Source organism: Chiloscyllium punctatum, chromosome 25 (genome assembly GCF_047496795.1).
Source record: "Chiloscyllium punctatum isolate Juve2018m chromosome 25, sChiPun1.3, whole genome shotgun sequence".
Classification (NCBI taxonomy): Eukaryota; Metazoa; Chordata; class Chondrichthyes; order Orectolobiformes; family Hemiscylliidae; genus Chiloscyllium; species Chiloscyllium punctatum.
In genome coordinates, this window is record NC_092763.1 from 61,538,089 (window position 1) to 61,552,806 (window position 14,718).

Genomic DNA, 14,718 nt, shown 5'->3' on the forward strand with positions numbered 1-14,718 from the left:
TTTTCTACTGAGAGGGGTAACCAGCTTCTTGTATCCACAGGAGATCTGAGCTTATTTTCTGTTTGAATGGCCTCTCTCCCCTTTTGAGTTGCTGTCTAAACTTGCCTTGACACTCTTCTGGTGGGATCTCTCCTGATGAATTAGGGGGCTGAATGCTTCACACAGGGATATGACAGTCACAAATTTACATTCTCAGCCAACCTTCGCTTGAATGGCCTTCTTTGAAAAAAACACGTGGTACTTAAAAGTTTAATATATCCGTAAGTAATGGTGTTTGTTAGGGCAGAATAAATTGAAATTGAAATAATTTGAAAATTGTCAGTCCCCCTAATTTACAAAATTACAAAAGGTCTACCACTATGTTGCATTTTGTCTTCAAGTCCGGAAACCATATGATGTCAGATGGAATTCCTTAAATATTCAATCATTTACAAAGCATTTCTGAGTTCCTTGTGTAACCGTTCGGACTGCCTAGTGATCTAATCCTTCTGTATTTGATTTGCAGATGACTCAGTGATAGGAGAGGCAAAAAAAAAATCTTTTCATTACCGTTTTATTTTTGCAAATCTCTCGTTATTTTTATTCAAATACAGAATCTTTATAAATACAACCGGAGTTTCCAGGTTTCAAGAAGCATTGAAAACAGAGCCTTTGATAGCATGTCTCTAAAAGTGACTGACGGTGAGCAACGTTTGGGAAAATTATTTGTTTCAATGGACCTCATTCTATTTACTAACCAGCTAGCAAATTGCAAAAGTCTGTTGTTAAATATAATTTTTTTTTCTGAACTTTACGTCCGGTAATGGGATTGTTGTTTCGCTTTCCCCGTAATGCTGACAAACAATTTAATACAGGGCCATGCCACAATTAGTCGAGTACAATCGCTTTATTTTGTGCATGTCACAAATGAAATGGCTTTTGTCCAAGGCAGATAATGTTCGCAGAAACTGAGAACACAGTGGATTCCGTGTGAGGGGGGGCCAGCAAAGACACAGGAGTTGTTGTTTTTTATTGCAGGCAACTCCGGATACTAACCCCAACTTGCATCTGTTTCCTTATCCAGCTTAAATAACAATTCTTAATGGCTTGACCAAAATACGCTTCACTGCATTCTGTTTTAAACAATTTATCATAAATTCCATTACCACTCTCCTAAGACGTGTTTTAGAACTTGCAATTTCGCTGGCTAACATTCTTTTGTTCTCCGGGGTTCTCTGACACCAATTTAGCGTTCTGATGGTCAGTATTGAGTTGCACTAAGTTAGCCAAAGGACTGCAAGTGAAGTTACTGCGTTCCTGGTGTGTGATGCGCCCTCACTGAGCATCCAATATGTGCCCAAGGCGTCTTGGTTGTTTGAAATCTCCGCATCAGATCACAAATGCGAAGGGGGGGGGGGGGAGTGGAGAAGAAGGGAGAATCCCGTTAAAAGTCAGCCACCAGTTCCCCCAAATGATTGATCCGCTCCAAATGGTTATGCTGTGGCCACGCTGTGTACAGCGGCGCTGAGTCCACGCGGCCCACGCTGCAGACCCTGAGGCTGTCATAGGGGCAGCAGCCAGTGGGGGTCGCTGCTGAGTTACTCTGATCCCCTGCAGCAGATTGGAGCTCGGCCACCTGAGGGATTTCAGGAACGATAAGTTACACTTGGCAAAAAAATGAAAGTGTGAACATTAAACACTGGGGCAGTGTCTGGTCATTAGACTGTCAGAGAGGCTTGGGGATATGACTTCATTTGTCTGCATGTGTGCTGCCCAGAAATTCACACACGCACAGTCCTACACACAAGGTGCTCAATTTTCTGTTTGTTTTGTGCTAAGGGGTGGATTTTGAAGAAGACAATCGCTGATCTACCAAACTAGTTGGAACTGCACAGTTGAACTGATTCTTTGATCCGAGCTGCTGTGCCCCTGAGCAACTCGGGTATACCCCAGGCCGTTTGAAAAACCTGCCGTCAGCCAGTACGGAGGACAGTGCATTGTATGAACGCGCTGTGTAACTGGACCGACTTCCCGGGCAGAAAGAGGACCAATAATAAGCGCCTGAACACTGCAGCGTCAACAGCTGTCGGTAAGTCATTCCTTCGTGTTAATGGGATAAGGGTGCTCCGAGTTAAAATCTTTATGCTTGCTTGTCAGTCTTGGAAACAAACTCGAACTCATGTGTAAACTCATTTGGTATTGTAATACAGTAGTTGGAGCTGTGATTGGTTAAAAAACCGTTTTCTTGACCAATATTCCAATATAGTTATTCCGAGGCACGAACGTAAGTTGCGTTGGACAGTTATTCGTTACATGTGCATGCATGGCCATCCTGTACTTCACCAGTATGTCACTTGTAGTCTTAGTATTGAGAAACTTGAGTTTCGAGTAGAAGTGATTTATTTCAAACCTTCGTCAGCTTTCGCCAGCAACATACCAAGAGTGTTGCCAGAAAATACTGGATGACATCTCCAGTAACTCAGGCGAAGTTGCATCAGGAATTAAAGGTCCTCACTCGTCCACTGGAAACAGGCTTCAAAAATAGAATGGTCTTGTGCTAGTCAAGCCGATCAGTCAGAGAGTGATGGAAAATAGCAGCTGCCCAATTAAAGAACTGGGATATCACATCTGAAAGAAACACTGAACTATAGTCAGTCAATCGGACAGGTTTTGAAGAAGGTAATTTTTTAAAAAAATTTAAAACTGAATGAGTGCCAATTAATCCTGACGGGAAATCCTGCCTGAATATTATAGATAGCCACTGACAGTTGAACGTGTAAATGGGAATTAAAGTGATCTCACTTGGACGGTCAACAGCGAGTGGGTTTTTAAACGCAACACTGTCTCAGCAGAGTCATTTTCAGGAATTACATTGAAAAGTCATGGAATGCCTATTTCCTGACAAAAATATTAATGCGTGAAATCCAAGGACGGTCTGCGCTGAGATCATGCCTTTAACTTATTGTCGGATCAGTAGTTTGATGTTTTAACAGTCCAGTCAGAAGCAGAGCGTCCGCTTTTAAATATACCTTGAAACTTTCAATCCCAGGATTGGGGGGGGGGGGGAAGCACGCCTTGAAGTGCCTGAGCGTAGGGACGCGTGTGCAATGTGTTTTAAAATACGCCGTGATTTATTTTGGAAGGGGAAAGTCAGGCGTGTTGGTTGAATTTGTTGCGCAGTCTGGCTGTATCTTCCGACCAAATAAAACAAAAGAGGAAGGAAGGGGGCTGCACCGCCGCGTTAATTCAAGTGACGTTTCCCCCCTTTTTTTTCCGCCGTTCAAAAACACAGCGCCCGTTTTGCTGAGCAGTTTCCGTGGAGACCTGGCCCCGAACTGTGCGGAAGGATGAGAGCGAGCTGGAGACTGACGGGCAGAGAAGGGTTCCGCCTGGTCCTTTACTGCGCGCTCATGTTCCTCAAGGTGGACGCGGGCAAACCTGAGCTGGGCAAGCGTAAGTGGGCAACTCGGTGCCCGGCTTAACAGCAAATTACTGCGGATGCTGGAATCTGAAACCAAACCAGAAAATGCTGGAAAATCTCAGCAGGTCTGGCAGCATCTGTAAGGAGAGAAAAGAGCTGACGTTTTCGAGTCTAAGTGACCCTTTGTCTGAGCTTTGACAAAGGGTCAGTTAGACTCGAAACGTCGGCTGTTTTCTCTCCTTACAGATGCTGCCAGACCTGCTGAGATTTTCCAGCGTTTTCTCTTCTGGTTTCGGTGCCCTGCTTCATCCCTTCACCGGGGAGGGATAGCAACTTCACGCCAACAGCAACAACACACACAAGCACATGCAGGCGTGTCCTCGAAGCAGGGTTCATGTCCAGCGCACAGAACTCACCACCAACTGCGAACGGTTTATTATTTATTATTTCAAGGATTCCCATTTGTTATTCTTCCATCCTGCTCGGAGCCGGGCAGGCGGCTCCCGGAGCTACAGCACCGCGGAGAAGCTAATTGCTAAACCGGCCCCTGAGCCCTTTCCATCTGGGGGGGCGGGCTGCTCGATCCAAAGAACCCGAACCCCATGCAAATGCCGCTCAAGCAACGTTCTTCAGCTCCTCCACAACCGCAGCTCCCCTGCTCCTAATCTAACCCGGCCCTCTCCAGAAACAAGGCTATCGATCCGAGTGGCCTGCCAAGGAATGAACTATTATTGCCCTTTCCAATCCTTGAGCCAAGCCTGGCGATTCTGCTGTGGGGCAATACATGGACAATTGCCGCCCGGCTTCTCTTCAATGAGCCCTATCACCGAAAATGCAGAACCACCCAATTTCAATCACAGGTCACCTTTCTCGCCACAAACTACCATTGCTACTTTGCTTTATCACATGACCCTGCTTAAACTGAGAACACCGCCTGCGGTTTCCCATCACTGTGCACCCAGACCTGAATGATAGCTTTCCCGGCTTTACCCAGGAGCACTGATTAACTTTCACTTCAATCTGACCCGGAGCCGATATAGTTTACTGCTATCTCTGACCTCAATCCGAAAGAATCGCTGTAGTCCCTGCCAACCCTCTACCGCGTGTTACACTAACTCTAACAAGACAAGAATTCTCTCTGGTCAAAGCCATTGCAGAAGTTTGACGTTTGACACACAAGTGCCACACTGTTTTTTTTGGGGGGTGGGGGGTTCCAACATTGAACTCAGCAGATAAAGCTGGAAGTGTGCGGACTCTGACACGCTCTCTTCCTTTGAGAGCCAGTCTCGTCTAAGGGCTGGCTTGGACTGTACCAGTTTGTGGAAACAACCGGTCTTGGGTCAGGGCGGAGTGTTCGATAAGCGGAATACTGCGGATGCCGTGTTTGTCGGGATTCCGCTCGGGTCTAACAATGCTGGTTAGCTCCAGCGAACATGTCCAGTCTGCAGACGAACTGTAACAATCGCCTGCTGATCGCTCAAAAACGGGGAAAACGAACCCCATTCCGGGGCAACTGAGCGGAGTCCATTGCATGTTCCCTAGCTGTGTACGAGTTCCTATCCCTCCTTCATTTCAGATTTTTTTATTAAAACAAAGGTTATTTACAACAGAAAACATTCTAATCTTGTCCAATCGCTCAGGTAACCAAGGCCGGGCACCTCAATGTCTGGGCAGTTCAATGCTTCATCACACCTGCCTGGGCTGTCACATTTCACATTTGTATGACTTGGATATGTTTGGTTACAATGATGTGGAGATGCCGGTGTTGGACTGGGGTGTACAACGTTAAAAACGGCACAACACCTGGTTATGGTCCCAACAGGTTTATTTGGAAGCACTAGTTTTCGAAGCGCTGCTCCTGATGAGGGAGTGCTTCCAAATAATCCTGTTGAGACCATAACCTGGAGTTGTGTGGTTTTTAACTGCGTGTGGTTAGACACTAGATTCAGTCTGTGGAGATATCTCAGACTGCTTCCTTGTCGTTCGGCCTCAATGTTAAATAAAAGGCAGCTATCATCAGGTCGGTTTGCTCACATTCCCGTTGTTGCATTTCCTTGAACAGAGTCCGACGCCTTTTGCGTGTTCCAGGATAAGAAGTATCGCTTGGGTGAGAGATGGCACCCTTACCTGGAGCCCTATGGATTCGTGTATTGTATAACCTGTCTCTGTTTGGAGGTATATTGGCATCATCATTGTCTTCTTTCAGTGTTTGCGATCCCGGGAGTAAATGTGTAAACCCGTGTGTGTAGAAAGTGTGTACGGCCAAACAGAACATTACTTGAGCTCTGTTGTAATAAATGATTACAAGCTTGGCGGTAACAGACAGCGTCCGAGTGCAGCTGCTGTTTAAACAGCGAAATGATACGGAGATACAATTCCGGCATATGTTGGTAGATTCTCTTTTAAAAATTGGAGTACCGAGAACCGTAACCCAAAGCCTGGCCTCACTGTGATCGCTTTTGGCGAAGTTAGAATTGATGGAACAGTGTCGGAGCTCGATAGAGAGGTATCCCCCCGGTGATCAAGGGTTCGGTAGGGTCAGTGATGAGGTGGAGGGGTAGGGTCAGTGATGAGGTGGAGGGGTAGGGTCAGTGATGGGCTGGAGGGGTAGGGTCAGTGGAGGGGAAGGGTCAGTGATGAGGTGGAAGGGTAGGGTCAGTGATGAGGTGGAGGGGTAGGGTCAGTGATGGGCTGGAGGGGTAGGGTCAGTGATGGGCTGGAGGGATAGGGTCAGTGTTGGGATGGAGGGGAAGGGTCAGTGATGAGGTGGAGGGGTAGGGTCAGTGATTGGCTGGAGGGGTAGGGTCAGTGATGGGCTGGAGGGGTAGGGTCAGTGATGAGGTGGAGGGGTAGGGTCAGTGATGGGCTGGAGGGATAGGGTCAGTGTTGGGATGGAGGGGAAGGGTCAGTGATGAGGTGGAGGGGTAGGGTCAGTGATGAGGTGGAGGGGAGGGGTCAGTGATGAGGTGGAGGGGTCGGGTCAGTGTTGGGATGGAGGGGTAGGATCAGTGATGAGGTGGAGGGGAACGTTCTCCTCAGCAGTTTATCACTGCATCGGGAAATGCACTGCACAAACTTCATCATGGTTAACTTTTCAAAGTTGACCATAAACAACAAAGTGAATGAGTCAGAGATGAAAATATTTACAGATAAGATGCGCATTTGAAAAAAAATCAATTAGAAATGACCATATAAACGCTGGAGAAAGGTCCAGTTTTTAGAGGTTATATAGAGTCTTAGATGTAGCAAAATAAGATTACAAAATGGGTTTTTAATGACTGTGGGATGTGCACATTACTTCCTAACAATGATTCCTTGATGATAGTATAATGTAGATAGCCCAGTTCAAAGCCATGTAAACTCTCTTCGGTGTAATGTCTGAATTTGTATTTATGACTGACAAAGGATTTAAATTTCCAGAATGGACACGTGGCCTGCAATCGAGTGAAATGCCCAAATATCCACTGCTCCAGCCCAGTGACAGTCCCACAGCAGTGCTGTCCTCACTGCGTGCCAGGTAAGGACACCGTCTGCCTCTTCTTCAGCATCTACTCGGTCAGAGGTGTTGGCGATTGCGGCAAGTAGTCTGATCCCTTATTTGATTTCATTTTATGGACTGTAGTTGGTGAGAGTTTGCCAATAACTTCCACAAGGAAACACTGGGTTTATTAGTTTCTCTTCTTAAAAAAAAATCTGCTACACAAATTGAAGATGAACTAAGTCAAGCTGCAAACAGTTTCTGATGTATTTGATATGAAAGACTGCCTACATCCCTGGTCTGTCAGGGCACTAACAGCCTGATCTATAGCCTCAGAATTTACATTGCAAGTTTTGACTGGTGCAAATGTACCACCAAAATTGAATTATTGTGTGTAGGTACATTTTCTCACACTTAGAATTTGCCTCCACCCATTGAACAATCTGGATTCTGTTAAAATGTTCAATGAACTGGTATAAATAACTACCTACTATATTCGTGCATTGAACATTTCAATTTTTGACAGCAATCAAGCAAGGTCTAATGTGCAGCCTGAAAACTGCAACAGATAGGTGCTAGTCCATACAGGCTAAAGTAAAATATAGCACGTATAATTAGGGGCAGCATGGTGGCTCAGTGGTTAGCACTGTTGCCTCACATCACTAGGGTCCCAGGTTCGATTCAAGCCTCAGGTGACTGTCTGTGTGGAGTTTGCATATTCTCACCGTGTCTGCATGGGTTTCCTTTGAGTGCTTCGGTTTCCTCCCACAGTCCAAAGATGTGCAGGTCAGGTGGATTGGTCATGCTGAATTGCCCATAGCATTAGGTGGTAAAAACAATGACTGCAGATGCTGGAAACCAGATTCTGGTGCTGGAAGAGCACAGCAGTTCCTGGATGCTGCCTGAACTGCTGTGCTCTTCCAGCACCACTAATCCAGAATAGAGTTAGGTGCATTAGTCAGAGTGGAAATGGGTCTGGGTGGGTTATTCTTTGGAGAGTCGGTGTGGACTGGTTGGGCCGAAGGACCTTTTTCCACACTGTAGGGAATCTAATCTAATCTAAATTGGATAATATATGAAGCACTTCCTTCCTACACTTCTCCATTGTTAAAAAAAACTGCCGAAAATTATAGTTGCCTAGGAAAGTTTATCAGGTCGAATTTCTCATAGGTGAGCTAGCATTGTGATCTGAATTTTACTTCTTTAACTTTAATAAAAGGAACCAGGATATAGAGTTTTGAACATATCCCCCTGTGGCTGGCTTTTTATATGATCACAGAAAGACTGGACATTACTTAAACAAATGTAGAAAAATATTTCTTACTGTAGAATAACATTCAGTACGGCTATGGAAGGCATATTAGGAAATGAATACTCTCTTCTGACCAAGGTATCAGTTAAATTACCACTACCAGAAGATTCACCAAAGCCATATCAGAATGTCTCTTTGCAAAATCTACATTCACTAGCCCTATTATTTGTAGCTGGGAAAGTAGAGAATTTTGATTGGTGCACCCATCTATCAAAGGATGAAAATCATTACTGATAGATTGCTCATTATTCCGGTAGGTGTTTTTTTTGAAGTAGGACATGAGTCAGTATTAAATACCTTTTTACAATTATTTAGTTAATCTGTCAGAAGATACACATCATCAATACATTGTACACTGGGCTCCAAGCATATTGCTTTCCACAAACACAGTTACACATGTAAAAATGGACACATGTAAAGATACATAAGTTTCAATAAGTATTACTGATGGACATCAGCCCTCCACCTCCTGAACTGTGTCCAGGTCCAGCACAAACTGATGCACTGAAAGTCAGTTCGGTCGAATGTTTCTCAGGATTTATTTTGGATGAATTTCCATTGTTGCATTCACAGCTCAAGGTTGCTTCAGAATTAACTAAAATTGGGACAGACTACTTCTCTGTTTAAAAGAGATCCTTGTTGCTGTATAACTTGGGGAACAATTTCTAGCAAGAATGTATAGAAAAGTAAAACCAAAAATCCAGAAGTTCCTGATGAACTCATAAGCTCCTGTGTAAGCTTTGCAAAAATAATATCTGCACTGCCCTGGCTTGCCATATGAATGTATTCAGTGATACAATGTTAAAACATTTGTATTGTAAATCAGGACTAAATTCCTTTGAACAGCCAGTTAAGTCTCAAACACCAACAGAAAACTAACTTTCCAGGTATGAAATATCACTACTTCAAATTTAATAAAATAAAAACTTCTTAAAACTAATCTCTTAATATAATCTCCCTTTAGATTATCAAATGAGGTACAGAAAACATCGAATTCACAATTCTAAATTATTTTTTCTGATTCTGACTCTTCACTGATTGGATAAATAGATATATGAGAATAAAATGGATGCTGAAACTATGAGACAAACAGAAAATGCTGGAAGTATTCCACAGTGTGGTGGCATTCCCTACAGAGAGGGAAATAGGTCATACTTTGGGTGAGAGCTCTTGTATGATTTTGATTGCCAATTTGTATCATGAATTATGGTGCAATTTGATGGCTAGAAAAGTTCCAATACTTAAAAAGAAATGCACAGGCTTATGAACATGAAACATATGACAGTACAGATAACAGAACAATGACGAAAACCATACAAGACTTTCTGCAACGATATCTCTAAATAAACAAGAATTTTAAGAAGTATCGTATAAAATGTGCATGTTACAAAAGAAAACATCAATTATATCACACATCAAAGTTTATAAAAGAGTCACATTTATATATTATAACTTGTTGTAATGCAATTTTTTCTTTTACTATAGCATAGCTGTCTATATTATGATAGACTATAACACCGCTGATTGGGTACATTAACATGTCCTGTTAATATATGAAAATTTGTAACATCAATCCTAATGTGAAAACATGAATAGCAGAGTGAGATTGACAGATGTAATTTCCCAACTTATGTTCAAAAACCTTCATTAGCTTTATATTTTTACTAATTCTTGGTGCTTCCAAAGTTTTCTGTTCCAGTTTTGAGGACAGATGGTGAAACAGGACAAGTTTTAAAGCAGATTTGAAAGTGTTGTTTGGTTGGTGTCATTATTCTCATAATGGTAAAAAATTGCAAATTTCCAGTCTCCGTGAACAGCCTAAATTAATAGCCTCTTTTGAAATTAACAAATATGACCTATTAGATGTTTTCAGATGACAACAAGTTTAATAGCTCCTTTGGAAAGAATGAAGTGGTGGTAAAATAGAGGTAACATAACTGAAAGCTTCTGCTGTACCTTTTCAAAATAATCTCAAATAGTGGCTCAGTTTTCAAGAATACTCAGTAAATCTATATATAGTGTTACAAAAGATATGAGTTTTATTTTTGAAGATTTAAAATATTTACATTGGTTTTTTAAAAAATCACATCGTAGAGAAGCAGTGCGTTCAAAAGGTAATCACAAAAGCCATCCATAAATGTAACATACTACACTATCCAGGCTTGTGGCTTTTGAGAGCCACATGCTGTTAATTAGCATAAATTCTTTGGGTGATCTGTGGTGCAAGCAAACAATTTATTTTAGGGGCATAATACGTACTAGATAGTCAAGGCTTTCATATTTCTGCAGGGCAGGAAATGTGAAGCTTGACAATATATCATATATTGCTTTATTCTGGTGCAAAATACTTTTGATTTTTTTATTAAATGCAGTATAATATATTAGTCATTAATAATGTGCTATATCATCAAAAATGGCATCATGTTTCGTAAGATTGCTTAATTTAAAAAGCTTAAATTCTTTTGGAACATTCTTCTGCTAAAGAGGCAATATTACCAGAAAATAATGTGGGCATGATGGACTGCCAGGGGGATCAAGGGATTATGAAGTGGGCAGGAAAGTGGAGTTGAGGTCCAAGATCAGCCATGATGATACTGAATGACAGAGCTAGCAGAACAGATCATATGGCCTACTCTAGCTCCTTCGCTTGAGTTCATGCCCTCTAAATCCAAGAACACAAGTGTGTTTGAATCAGCATGCTAAATACAATGAGTAGTCCACTAAATACAGTATCTACTCCCCACCCCTTCCTCCCCGGCAATTATACCAGTGGTGAGAATAGCATTGAGCCACTTGTCTACCCGTTGCCAATTAAGGTCCTTAAGTGGGAAGTTGATACCAATTTAAGAGTGTCATCCTGCCACGACTGCCATTTGACTGGCCATAAGAGAAGCCCCCAGCAAATAATCAGTTTGGCAGGTATGGAAGGGCAGTCATTCTTTAACCTGGCCCATTAGAGGGTTCCCAAGTTGTAACACTGTACGTTGCCCTCTCCTCATTGCCTCTCAAATTGCAACCCAAACCCCTCATTGACTTCCAAATACTTTCAAAGCTCTTATCCAGCTTGATTTACCTCATCAAGTGCAGAGCTTGCAGTAACAACTGTCTCCAATGTTCTACTCAGACAACAGAGCTGTCAGCCTCTGATCAAGGTGGCCTTCCAGTCTAAGAGACAGAAAACTAGTTTCTACCCTGATTGCAGGTGTGACCAGTATTTCCTTGGGCTGTCCCCAAGGCCCTAACCTGTTAATCAAAATGGCAGAGAAACACAGCATCATAATTGATTTGCATGTGTGTAACTGCATATACCATGGAAATACATTGGTTGAACTGCAGGTACATGACACCTTGTTAGGCTATGGTAATGAGAGAGACAAAACTCAGAGAACAGGAAGATTGGGAACTTTCTATTATTGGATACAAGAAACAGATTGGAATAAAAAGAGGGTGGCAGTAAGAAACTATTATAGCCATGTAGAGGGGTGATGTAGATGAGGAATCAAAAACAGAATTGATTTGCTTGCAATTAAAGGAGTAAAGAAGTCCTATTAGGCTACTGAATAGAGAATATGAACATCAAATTACAGAAAGATGCAAGAACTATTTAGCTGTAATGGAGAGCTTTAATTATTCCAGTATAAAGTAGGATAGTAACAAGTCATAGAATCATAGAGATATACAGCACAGAAACACACTCTTTGGTTCAACTTGTCCATGCCGACCAGATATCCTAACTTAATCTAGTTCCATTTGTCAGCTCTTGGCCCATATCCCACGAAACCCTTCTTCTTCATGTACCCATCCAGATGCCTTTTAAATGCTGTAATTGTACCAGCCTCCACCACTTCCTCTGGCAGCAAATTCCATACATGCACCACTCTCTGCATGAAAACATTGCCTTTTAAGTCCCTTTTTGTATGTTTCCCCTCTCACACTAAACCTATGCCCTCTAGGTCTGAACTTCACCACCCCGGAAAAAGACTTTGTCTATTTGCCCCAACCATGTCCCTCATGATTTGATAAGCCTCTATAAAGGTCAACCCTCAGCCTGTGATGCTGCAGGGAAAACAGCCCCAGCCTCTCCTTTTAGCACAAATCCTCCAACTCTGGCAACATCCTTGTAAATCTTTTCTGAACCCTTTCAAGTTTCACAACATCTTTTCAATAGGAAGGAGACCAGAATTGCACACAATATTCCAAAAGTAGCCTAACCAATGTCCTGTACAGCCGCAACATGACCTCCCAACGCCTATATGCAATGCCCTGTCCAATAGAAGAAAGCATACGAAATGCCTTCTTCACTATCCTATCTACCTGCGACTCCACTTTCAAGGAGCTATGATGTAGCAAGTGATTAGGATCTGCAATAAAATATTTAGTATAACACTACCTCTATTTTTACTGCTACAGTAACAACACCTTCTTCTCCACTGAAGACAAATGTAAAGGATTTATTGTTTCTCCAGTTTCAGTTTGAAAGACTGATTTATTGAATCTGCCTTTGCACTCTCATTGTACACTAAGAAGAAGGTGTTGTTAGCAGTAAAACAGGAGGTAGTGTTATATTAAATAAATATTTAGTATGCAATGAGAGTACAAAGGCAGATTCAATAAATCAATCTTTCAAACTGAAACTGGAGAAACAACTGAAGAAGAAAGAATTTGCAGCATTACATAGAGAGACAGGGGCATGTAGGATTAGCGGAGTCACTCTTACAGTGGCCAGGCACAGATTTGATCAATTGTAACATTCTAAAAGGAGGAAGATTTCTTGAAAATGTGTATTACAGATATGTTGCCAATCCCATGAGGAAAGAAAGAGTGCTAAATGTGATTAAGACAATGGAGTGGATGAAGCATATTTCCAATGATTGACTATTTAGAAATAGTGATCCTAATATCATCAGATTTTGAATACTTATGAAAGAGAACAAAGAAGAATTGAAAGTGCAAATACTTAACTAGTTAATTTCTGTGAATTAAAATGAGATCTAGCCCAGGTTTAATAGAGTCAAACTTTGGCATGCAGAACAGTATGAACAATGGGAAGCCTTCAAGGAAGAAATGTCTGATACAGTTGCAAAGTACTATAGATGCTGGAAATTTGTAATGAAGTCAGAAAATATTGGAAATACTCATTAGATCAAGCAGTATCTGTGGAGAGGGAATCAATGTTTCAGGCTGACAATTACCCTTCATGAGAATGTCTCTGTTTTTATTGTCAGAATAGGCAAAAGCCTGCAAGAGGGAGAAGGATAACAGCTAAAAGCAGAGCTCAATGTATGATTAAAAATATAGAGATGAAAACGAAGTGATCAAAGAGGTTTATGACATTTTTGAGGTTGCTGGAAAATAAAAAAAAGTGGATCTAGAAAAGAATAAGATGAGCAAAGGGAAAATGTAAGAAAGTGTAAACAAAAAAGGAGTCCAGATACTGATTGTACACGTATGATCATTAAAAAGGTAGTCAGAGACAAGGTAGGGCCAAGTAAGAGACAAAAAGGATTTCAAGTGAAGCAGAGGGTATGGCTGAGGTATTAAATAAATACCTTGCATCTGTCTCAAACAGCAGGATATTGCCAATGTAGCAGTAAAGGTGGATATTCTATCCATATTGGATATGATTAATTTTTATAAAAGTAGGAACATAAAAGAATGGCAGCAACCAAAACAGAAAACTTATCCTGTCAAGTTACTGGTTATTGAATAAGTAAAGGTAGAAATGGAGGTTCTAGCCACAATCTTCCAATCATTCTTAGATTTGGTAATAGACCTAGAGGATTGCAGAATTTCAAATATGACACATTGGTTTATAAAATAATGGGTGATTAATCCAATAATTCCAAACCTGACATCCTCATCTTGGTGGTGTGGGGAAAACAATATTAAGAAAATTGTCTGTACATAAATGCAAATCAGCACAGATTTGTTAAAGGTAAATCATTTTTAAAATAAACTTAATTGAATTCCTTAACAAAGAAATGTTGATTGAGAGATAACTGACTTTCCAAAAAGTATACTTAATATTACTTAAGCTTTATACAAGTTTAGTGATGGTAAAACACATTTACAAAATTGGCAAATATGCAGGAGAGGGAATGATATGGAGAACTAGGCACTTCAGGTATTTGGGGAAGCTGTACTTCTGAAAGCAGAGAAGATTAAGAGTAGCTTTAGAATCCCTATAATGTGGAAGCAGGCTATTTGACCCATCAATTCCACACAATCCTCCAAACAGTGTCCACCTACCCATTCCCTGTATTCCATATGACTAATCCACCTAATTTGCACATCTTTGGACTGTGGAATAAACCAGAGCATCCAGAGTAAAGTCAGGCAGACTAGTTGCCCAAGGGTGGGATTAAACCTGGTCCCTGGCACTGTGAGGCAGCAGAGCCACCATGCTACCCTTTGATAGACGGCATTAAAAGTTGCAGGATTTTGATACAGAAACGCAGAAAATTATTTTCAAAGCATTAGAAAAGTCAGTAAGGCACAGATATAAAGTAATAGAGAGAAAAATTAGAA

The 14,718-nt window shown here is 41.6% G+C and overlaps 1 protein-coding gene across 1 annotated transcript in view; it reads left to right on the forward strand.

The window, feature by feature from the left end:
* Window positions 1-592: 592 nt before the first annotated feature.
* Window positions 593-14,718, forward strand: part of chrdl2 (chordin-like 2) — a 64,157-nt gene continuing 50,031 nt past the window's right edge. The window contains 6 exon segments of the mRNA XM_072595385.1: window positions 593-681; window positions 1,819-2,068; window positions 3,272-3,310; window positions 3,313-3,432; window positions 5,463-5,575; window positions 6,821-6,917. Coding sequence (XP_072451486.1) covers window positions 1,981-2,068; window positions 3,272-3,310; window positions 3,313-3,432; window positions 5,463-5,575; window positions 6,821-6,917 — 457 coding nt within the window. The 5' untranslated portion in view covers window positions 593-681; window positions 1,819-1,980.